This window comes from Taurulus bubalis (genome assembly GCF_910589615.1).
Source record: "Taurulus bubalis genome assembly, chromosome: 8".
Classification (NCBI taxonomy): Eukaryota; Metazoa; Chordata; class Actinopteri; order Perciformes; family Cottidae; genus Taurulus; species Taurulus bubalis.
In genome coordinates this window covers 7826816-7837907 of record NC_136596.1, presented here as the reverse complement: position 1 = coordinate 7837907, position 11092 = coordinate 7826816, and the positions used below count along the sequence as shown (strand labels likewise).

Here is an 11092-nt window from a genome sequence, read left to right as displayed (position 1 = left end):
ATTTACAGTCGGCATGTATAATGTATGATCCATACACAGGAGTACGACGCTGAATTAGAGTGTCCACATACTAAGGTCTTCAGAGGTTGGTGTATGGGAAAGATCTTCTCTACATACCAAAGTCTCTGTATCTGTTAATTGTATTGATCTGGTTTTAATTGCCAGCTATGATCAGCTGTTAATAGTGGAATTAGCGACAATTACTACTTTAGATCTTTATTATTTTAACGTGAAATGCCTTTGAGCTTCCACTTCCTCTTTTGCCAGGTATATGTTCATAGATATTTGTGAGTATTAATTATTGGGTGATCTTTATTTTATGGGCTCTTCTCTGTAACTATTTGTCGAAAAGTAGCAGCATAGGTTTAGATGTAATCTTGGTGGACCTAAGAGCCTTGTAGCTACTATAAAGCTAGCGCCTTTGTGCCTTTTTTCTTTTTTTTTATATATATATATAAAGGTAATGGGTCCCTTAGTTTGCTCGAGCAAGCAAATGCTGGTGTCATTGCACAAGCATTATGAAAATACTTAGCATAAATACTGTACGTGAGTTTTTATTGTTGGTAGTTTTATCATAGACCGGGGTGTCAAAGTAATATCAGTTAATAGTCTTCACTATACTTCCCTCTTGACTTTATCACAGAAAACACTACCGTTTCTCGTCAGTTATGTTCAGCTGTTTTTGCACAATTTATGAATGAAGCCTCACACATGATAATCTTAACAATCATCACGTTTTGATCACTACCTAGTTCGCTTCTTCACTTTAAATGTCGTAGACACAATCGGCACATTAATGTTTCGTGACTGTCACACTCTCAAACGCCTTCACCTTTTTACTACCATCAACGTAACTCTTGGAGTAGTTACTTGGATTTCAAAGCCTCTCACTGTTTGCACTGCGCTGAATGTGACTCGTGCACTATAGAATCAGCCGGGTACTAGAACACTGTGTGCTTGTAGTCAACGTCAGTGACACAGCTGCAAAGTCACTCGTAGCTAAAGCACGTGGAGAGTCGAGGTGCTTACTTAAGTGCAACACACCACTCTGTGGCCTAGAAGCCTTTTAACAGTTTTAGAACACACAAACACTGTTCTTCAGGTTCTTACAAGAAGTGCTATCACAAAACACACCGTTCAGTACCTTTTTTTTATTACCATCAACACCACCGTTTACTTGCAGACTCATAACGTGTAGCATATTGGTGCGTCACTGAGAGCCGCTATCAGACAGATCACATAAGTAGTTGATTGGCTTTGCTTTAAATGAGCTTGGATATTTGAGTCTAAGAAGGCACACGAGACAGACCGTTTGCTGGGCAGCCACACTTGGTTTTTGTATTGACATAGACCGCATCTTTGCCTGCACATGGGTTTGTTTGTCCATTCATGTATATTTTTATTTCTGGAGGGTTGAGGTAATCTGTGTGTTTGATCAGGTTTTGGGCCCTGATTGGGGCCTACTGCTACTACCTCTATCCATCAGGCCTGGGAACCTTTAACTGCTGTACCTTTCCTCACAGAAACAAGTTGGTTTTGATTTTCAGCATTGTCCGTAACCGTCAGTTCAATATCGCCGCCTTCTCTTTAATGTCAGCTTGTAAACTGATTTTTCAAAGTGTTTGTTTTTTTTAACTTCCTTGTACATGTTAATCCAGAGTATTATTTTCATTGAAATAAAGTACATCTTAAATGTTTATTAGTTGGTCTTTGCTTGTGGACTTGAAAGATGTCACTATTGGTGTAAATTATTGTAAGCAGATGTTTTCCTGTTCAGCTGCCTGTTGTCAAGGGAGTGCTTTTCAAATGGTACTAACAACCTTTTCTTCCTCTTTTGTGGTGTTGATTTGAGAAATTTGTTTAAATGTTTTGACGATATAGTTTGGAGCACGTTTTGAGTTTAAATATTTCAAGTATTCATGCTTTTACTGCTGGACAGAAACGTTCTCCAGTTCAAAAGAATTAGGATTTCTGTGACTGCATTTAGTCTCGCAGGTGTTTGTCAATGACTTTCACAAACCTGAACCTTGATTCCTGTAATTTAAAATTGACTGTTTCAACATCCTTTAAAACATGTCTATGCATTTATGAATTTGCAGGTTCAGTTTTATTTTCATCACGGAATGTATTCCGTCTATTTACAGAACAAACAAGTGAATGCTGTTTTGTTGGTTTGTTCTGCTCTGGGTCTCGGCACAGTTTTATATAGTCATAGAAAATCTGATAAAAGGTTTGTAATCAAAACATCTCATCTGATTTAAATAATTAAATGCATCCTAGCCTGCTTTTCATAAAATAATGTACAACCAAATATTTAGCGGGCTGGCTCTCAATCTAATTCTAAGCTAGCACTTTAAAAATCTGTGTGTGTGCGTAATATTAATATTATTAAACAGGCTTGACAATTTGCACTCGAATTAGTTTACTTGGTGGTTTTAAATGGACTTTTCCTTGATGCAAAGTTCAAAACCTTCTGAACTCTAAATTAGTGGCAGTCCCTTTGTTGGATGTGGTGTGTAGATGGTGGGTTTCTGTATGTGGTATGTAAAGATGTGGAAATGTTCTTTGCTATGATTCTTGGACATGCTACGCTTTATAATTTGCTGTTTGGGGATTTAATGAAATAAAACTAGTGTTTTTAAATCACTTTTTGTCTCTTTAATAATGTTCACGTATTTGTGCAGTTGTGTAGTTTCGCTTTGATTATAACAGCTAATGCATGTGAAAATGGTAAGGTAGTGCTTTGCCGGAAGTCACAACTCCTCAACATAACATGGTGCTGTTTAACGCCCCTTTTATTCTGGCTTTTGCTTTTTCATCCTTCATTTTGTATGAATATTTCATGTGGTATTACTAATTTGTTATCTTATCTCTGCAATGATCAATTTCCTTGCGTCAGATGAATAAAGTATGCCCCATCTTAGTTTATACAAACAAGGCATAAGACATGTTAACATACCAAATGAGAATGTGGCTATTTTAGAGATTCAAAGTGAATACAACATCCATTCAATATAAGGTTGCAGTTTAACACGCATGTATATATGCTATTTCGTAAGCTATGTATGAGAGGAATTAAAGATGGGTTCATTGACGGTATTCGCCACAGAATGATTGACTCGTCCATCATGCACCTGCTGCAGGATGCTGAGTAGTGGGAGGAGGGAGGAGGAGGAGGAGGACGTCACGCTGTGCACGCTCGCGGCCTGTCGTCGCAACGCGGAAGAGACGAAGGAGGAAAAGAGACTCCACGTCACTGAGGTGTAATATCGGCGTCAGTGCAACACACAGCGCTACCTCAGTGCAATTCCGGTACCACTGTACACTTCGAGACATCCTCGCCTCGGTGACGATAACTCACATGACCCCCGGAAGCGAAGATATATTGTGCCGTTTTCCGCCCAGAGCGGCGTCGGTCGAGGCGCCGGGAACCCCGCAGAAGGTAACGTACGTACGCGGACGGCCGCGTCTTGTCCTCCCGCCGCCTGGCTTAGCCAGTCCGGCTGAAGCACCGGGACGGTGCCCGCTGAACACCGGGTGACCTTTACAGCCCGGAGAAAGCGACGCGAAGCACTATATCGATATATTAACGCCATTAGCGCGAGAGCTTCCTCGCGACGGTTGAGTCAGTAATCGGACCCAGCTAGCTAAGTCTGGCTGTAAGGTCGACGCGCTGCTGAGCGTTGTTGACGTTTCGGGTTGACAGTTGTCGGTGTCCCGCTGAGCTGCTGCTGCTGCTGCTGCTTACGTGCGTTCACATCCCCGCATCTGATCCCATGCAAACTGTAGAATCTGACAACTGGCTATAGCTAAGATTTGAACATAATAATAATATATTTAAAAAAAGCAACCGGGCCGTTGAACAAACTGTAGTGTAAGCACCCAGTAAAAGGAAGCTGAGGCCCATTCATTGACTTATTGGTGCTTCAGACAAACAAGGAGTAGTGGACCTGATCACTGATCATTACAAGGTGCCACTATAACATCAGCCGTTGTAAATATAAGAAACATATTGCAAACGGAAAAGCTAATATTCTAGAGTGTGCCATGCCACTGTTTAATGCGAAATCATATCATATCCATATACTATGACTTGTTAGTTTAACATAATAGGGAAGTGAGTGTGTTCACCATCTCTTACACATCTAAGACACGTATCTTTGTGTTTATATCAATTACAGTATTCTCATTATGTGTAGATTTGTGTCATACTTTTAAATCTCCACCCCAGCATTGTCTTCTCTACCACTTATGTATATATTTGTTTTTTTCAATGTGTCTCTGTGGCATTCTCTTAATGCAATGCACGTGTTGTCAGAGTCCTTGATTGTGTTTTTCTTACGTGTTTCCTTTAACTTGCAGTGTGTTTACCCATGCGGTATCAAACTGTCATGCGCTTTTTGTTGAACAAACAAGTGACAAATTATAGTTTTTTGTTTCTTTAGTGATCCCAAACAAGCTGGTTGTCAAATGTTCAGAGAAGCAGTGTTTCTGTTGGGCCAAAGGTGAGAGAATATAATTGACATTTATGTCCCTGGTTAAAAAGGAGCTTGTTGTTTTGACCACATGTCATGGCTTGCAGCAGTTTTGTTATGCGATGCCTTACATAGGTCGCAGAAGTAATATGTTAATGTGACACAGATGAAGGGATGATGGCTTGTTTGGTCATCATATTCACATTACCATTGTTTTCCTCAAAATATGTGTGTTCATTTTTAGACATTTTGATTTGTGAAGCCAGCTAGCACCCTCCTATAAAAGACACACCTTCTAAAAGCATTTCACCCCCAGGCTAAAACGAACACCTCGCTTTGGTCGAGCCACTGTTACATTTGTTTAAACTAATCTCAAAATATCACCATCTCAAAATACCATATCGGTCACCAGGAAATGTATAACCACCACGCTTCAGTGAAACGAAAAGAAGAAGAAGAAGACCAGGAAACTATGGAAGCTTGGAACAAGCATGTTGTTTTGTGTGTTCAGCCCAGGATTAAGTACAGCAGTGCAGTGTTGCCTAATATGTAACCTTCCATTATGCATTAGACGATTGTGGTTTGCATATAATGTGTAGTTGTTGTGAAAAAATCCTGTTTTATAGGAAACACCCAGTTACACCCCACGCACACCTTTTATTCTTTCAAACCGACAGATAATCATGTAGCAGTGCACTGAAAGAGGAATTTGGACTCATACATTAGGCAGTTAATACAGTTATTAATCATAACTGGCATACGCTCTGTACTGGAGAGTGGGGTGATAAGACAATGCAAACTGCACAGCAGAATTAACAACTTGTATTTGGCACATGCTGTGATCATTAGGAGCATGGCAGGGGGCTCCTCTGAACTCCCAGAGCCATTTATTTCAAAACAATGCATTACCAAAATATTTAGTGTATTGTTTGTTAAAATTAGATCACAACACTCTGTGTTTGAAATGGAACGACGGCTACAATCAACCACCATTACTCGGTCCCAAAACATAAAATGACTTTGTACGAGTGGTCAGAAGCTATCTGTGAAAACATATATATTCCCCTTAACTCTGTCCATGTGCACCTTGAGAACGCCAGTGATTTGGTTGTATCTTGACGGCTCCTAGGGGTCGCATGGTGGTATAGTGGACGGCACTTTGGCCTCACAGCAAGAGGCACATGGGTTCGATGCCGGGCTGTGTTGAGTTTGCGTGTTCTCCCCCATGTCAACGTGGGGGAGAACACTTTCACTAACTGCAGTGTCAAGCAAAGGGAAGAGGAACTGAGATCAGGGGACTTTTTGTTTGCTTCTCCAACGCAGGTAGACTCCATTCTTGTGCAGTGGCAGACCAGTGAGGAAGTAATCACCTGCTTCAGTGCAGGCCTTCCTCTCTCACATGGACAGGCTTCACGTGAGCTAGCTGTGCCTGTTATCTCATCATGAGTTTGTATGATGCTGGTTCACCAGGCCCAACACCCACTCGTCATTCCTTACAAGACTTTTCTTACCCGATTGGTGAGAGGTGTTCTCAATCTATTGTAATCTGTTTACCTTGTCTTCATGAGCCAGGTCAGAGTGCCATGGCCTGGTCAAATGTCTGTGTGGTGGAATAAGCGACTAAGCTGAGCGCTGCTGATCTGCTGGCTCATCCAAATAACAACAAACAAAAGGGAAGCCTCAAATGTTTTTCAAAAGGCTACTAACCTGCAGTGTATTTTGACCTGCACAGACGGATTGAAGAAATCCAGGACAGACAGCACAGAGTATGACTGCATTTTGTGATGTGTGTGTATATCAATGTTATTGTTGTTGTAGTTATTGTCATGACTGTACATGTTTTCTTGGCTTCCTTTGTCTTTGGCAATATGCATTGACCTTTTTTTATGTATTATGCTGGTATACCTTTGTGCAAAAATAGAAACTGCATCACCGTTCATTTAGAACTTGATCAAATTTACTTTCAAGGAGGTGACACACTCATAAGCCACTTCAGTAAAGGGTGTTAATGTAAGCTTATTACACGGCGATCGAAGACAAAATGCTCCTGCGGTTCTCACAGGCAGCTTCGTCAACATTGCAAGGACTACATAGTCACTGTTTGGCTAATTAATTTGCAGAAAATAATGAAAACGTGAGTATTTACCACAATGAATGTCTTCCTTTTGATCTGTGACTCAATGCTTTGAAGCAGTGAGACAATAAGCTCTCATGTCAATTGTTATTCAAGAGCTCTCTATTTGTGAAATGTATAAAGACCTCTGTAAACTTCAGGTTTTATTCTCAAAGGCAGTTGATGCAAGTTGACTGTTAGTATTCCGAATGTAGTAGGCTCGTCATAACTTTTCTAAGTTCAGTTTTCTATTCTATCGTGGCTCTTTTTGTTTGAGATGGTAATCTTTAAATTGGACTCCCACTTTAATTTTTTTTTCTTCTTTGACATGTTTTACTTTCAAACAAGTCAGTAACTGATTTAAGCAATACAGACACAAAATGCTAAGGAGCACAGAGCAGCAGGACTGTATCAGAAAGAATCAGCACTTTTTCTATTTGAATTAGGAGAACCTCTGCAAACACTTAAATAACTCTGTCTCTCTTCCTCTTCCTCTCCCTCTGGGTCAGTCCTGTCCCTTCGTGATTTAGCTGTCAGATAAATATTAATTGTAATATGTGGCATGTCAAAGAGAGGTTAACCCTCCGGCTCTCATACTTGCATTAATCACATGCATGTAGAGACTTTCTTTTCATCCTCAGACTGAACTAGAATGTACGATCTTTGGGGCATAAGCTCTGTGAGCTTTGCTATGGATGCATGTTTTTTTTGTTTTTGTTTTACCTCATCACAAATCAAAAAAAAAAAGAACTCTGTTGTCCCTTTTTTGTTTAGATTTCACAGAGGTTTAGGGTTAAAAAAAAATACAAGAATGTTCTTCTCGTCATGCACGGATGTACCAGACACAGAACTCCACCTTCGCTTGGAATCTTTATTATGCTCAGTATTTTCAGAGTGGTTAACGTGACAGCTATGCAAAAATTAGAAATGACTTTTCATTTTTTCCGTTTTAAAAATGTCAGGCAGTTAAACTGTTTTCATCACACAAATAGATTGAGAGTCTAGGAGCAACATTGTTTTTTTTTACACATACTCTACCAATGCCTGAATAGCAGAAATCTATCACTCATGACACCATCATTTGCAACGGATGCATCGGCAGCAACAATTTGTTCTGACTCATTCGGCGAAGGGGAATGTGATCTGATGATGTGAGATGTCTCACCTTAAACAGTGTGTACGCTGAAGCTCCTCTTATTCATATTATTGTAAAATAATTTTAGTTCTCATCACTTCCAAAAACAAATCGAATCTTTTTGTCCCAGATTGTTTTTTCTGCTTTCATGTAGAATGTAAATTAACGTGGATGCATGTTGTATATCCGTTAAATGTTTATTTTGTGTGTTTATTTGTTTCCTTCCCTTAGAGTGCCCCGCTGCCTCGGCTTCTAAATGGGGGAATCAGGGTCACGCCGTTCCACACTCGTGTCCCGCCTGCCGATCTTCCGCCGCAGCAGCAGTAAGAGGCAGGAGTCGCTCCCCTCCTCTCCGTCTTCAGGCGGACAGGGCAATGGCGTCCACACCTCTTCCCCCTCCAGCACCAACTCCAGTTCTGGCAGTACCGGGAAACGCCGGAGCCTTTTCCGAGCCCCCTCCCTCAGTTTCTCAGCGAAACGGAACAGTGATCCACGTGTCCAGCCTATCAACCTGAACCTCACCCCCCCGCTGACGCAGAGCACTGATGCGAATGGGAATAACCAGCAGACGATACCGGCGTCGCTGTCGACGGGATCCAGTGAGGGTGGTGGACGGCCCAAGTCACGCCACTCGTTTGGGTTTGGCAGCCACAAGCAAAAGAAGATCCCGCGCTCTAAGACGGAGGATTTTGAAAAAGTGTCCTCGTCCTCCTCCACAACCAATCGAAATGTGTTTATAAACTGCATCAGCGGATCGGGGGTCAACGAGGGCGACGACTCGGGGTTCCTCGACGACTACAGCAGCGGGGGCAGTAATAACACCAAGCGGTCTTCACGGAAGAAACAGCTGCTGCCCAAGTCGTTCTCAGCTCACCACCGCTTCTCCCGGTCCTCTGATCACCACAGACCTCCAGAAGTGAATCTGGAACCCCCGACCTCCACCAATATCTCTCCCCCGGGAGCAGGAGGGCTCACTCCAGGGTCGTGGTCAGGAGAGTTGATTGGTGCCGGAGGCGAAAGCTCACTCCAGTCCCCTATGATATCAGAAGACCGGACCACGGCCATCACCCCTTCGGAGTTCATCCCTATCACGGAGGATTCTGCATCCGAGGTGGATGCCCTGCCAGCTCCCAGCCCCGGACCTGGTTTAGCCCCAGGTTGTGCCTCTGTGCCTGGGCCAGCTATTGACACAGCTCCACCTGAACCGCCGCCTGCTCCAGAGAACTTCAGCGTGGCCGTCTCCACCTCCCAGGTAATGTGCTTGTGTTACACTGTTTAAAAAAAACAGTCTTAATAATCTACGGTGCTTTGGAGTCAAATGAGTTAATCCGTACAGACAAACTGTATGCTTCATTTTAAAATGTTGCTTGTGATCCCAGTGCAACTGAATGAATTTTATGATAAAAAGCAACATTTTGACAAACAATATCTGAACAATAAATGTTTCTGCTTGTAAACGTACAAGCGGGAATTTATTTGTCAAAAGATTGCTGTGTTGGTGCTTCAGGAATAGACAATTCCACCACAGGTGCCCTTTGATGTCCAGAGCAAAAATAACATAAAGGAGGAATATTTATGACCACTGTGTGGGATCTGTGAAATGCAGTATAAAAATTGAGCGCCGCGCATGAAAAGTCCTTTTTTTGAAAGAGCTAAGGCATGAAAAATAAAACCCTCGCATGTCTGAACTGCCCTCCACATTTCACACCTTTGTGCTCACAACATATCCTCCTTCAAAGACTTTCCTATTTCGAGGAGTGGAACCAAACCTGACAATGTTTATTTATATATATATATATATATATATATATATATATATATATATATATATATATATATATATTTCTTTTTTTACAAAGAACCATCTGAGAAGTGGTCATTGGAAACTGTTTAGAAACGTTCTAAAAAAGCTTCGCATGAGATTGGATGAACTATCTGTCAATCAAACTTTTCAGTTCTGTTACTGCTCTTTGGCTCAATGAAGAAATAATATTGTTTCGTTCTGATCTAACTGACGCTATTGAAGCATCTACTCTAACCTTATCAGGAGCTGCCTTTGTGGTTTAGAACAGCCGTCTTTCCGTGTCGACTCTCACTCACCTAAACTGGACACAAACACTGTAACATTGTTGCATGCCATTGGTTTTTTTTTTTTACACACTCAACAAAATTTCCTCTGTTCAGGTTTTCTTCACTCCGGCCCAGTCCAGCGCCGAGAAACCTTTACTCCCTGACACCAGCACAACAAACAACACCGACTATGACACTGCCGTTTCCCTCTCAGAGCCCGAGACAGCTGTACCCTGCCTGCCTCTGCGGGAACAATCACTGGAAGAGAGAAAGGAAAGAGAGGAAGAGAGAAAGGAAGCGCAGGATGAGGTGTCAGCAAAGGAGAGGATCGAGCTGGTGGAGGAGAGAAAGGCCAGTTACCACAAAGAGACCACAAGTGAGAGCGAGGGTTGTCACTCTAATCCAGAGCAATCGGAAAGAAGGGCGAGAAACGTGCGCTCCATTCAAAAAGGAGGAAGTTTCTGTGGCTGCCACGAACCACGGTCCTCTCATTTGAGGAAACCACATGCAGGTATGAAACTCATACAAACACTTGGGTCAATCACCGATTTTCATGCACAGCCACAGGCAAAAACAAGGGCAAAAAATATTAAACACCTTTTTAAAAAAAAAAAAAAATCAAAAGAAAGGAACATTTGGTGTCGGCATGTTGAGAGACGCTCCCTAATCTTGTATTATGCATCTTTAACTCCCTAACACTAGCTCTAAGCGGCTTATAAAATATAACTACAACTTTGTTTTGATTAAAACAAGTATTTAAATAAAAGTAGAACAATTTATTTCCTAATCATTCGAATTGTGTGTTTATGCTCCTGCATGATAACTTTGACACACAGACACAAACTTGGCCTCTATGTATTGATCCATGAAATTCTCCACCAGGTATTTCAAAGTTGGCAAACGGTATTGTCTTCCTGCTGTGCAGTGCCGATGTGTGCGGCCATTTTTAGTTAGTCAGCTGTGTTCTGCTCGCTAGTAAGACACCCACGCTTTCTGTGGTGGCTTAATATGTATAAATACTGTGTATCTAGATGCTTTTTTTTCACTCATTCTGTTGCTCTACTTATTTTCTAACTTCTAACTTACTCATATATTAATTATATTTACCAGAATTTAGTTGACCAGTTAAAGCTTTGGTGATATTTTCTTCTCTATAATCTCTATCAAAAGAGTTTAATGGTAAAAAACATTTCAAAGGAGGTTGAAGTGATGCCTCGCTCGAGGCTCCGTCCCCGCTGCTGAGTTTTATTACCTCCTTAAGCGTGACTGAACAAGTGAACAAGTGTGAACAACAGCATA

At 41.6% G+C, this 11092-nt stretch overlaps 1 protein-coding gene across 1 annotated transcript in view; it reads left to right on the top strand.

The window, feature by feature from the left end:
• Positions 1-7979: 7979 nt before the first annotated feature.
• The window catches only part of ccser1 (coiled-coil serine-rich protein 1), a gene marked incomplete at both ends in the record, with an annotated part of 104828 nt that continues 101715 nt past the window's right edge, over positions 7980-11092 (top strand). Inside the window, 2 exons of the mRNA XM_079221709.1 lie at positions 7980-8975; positions 9908-10304. Coding sequence (XP_079077835.1) covers positions 7980-8975; positions 9908-10304 — 1393 coding nt within the window. The remainder of the gene's footprint in view (positions 8976-9907; positions 10305-11092) is intronic.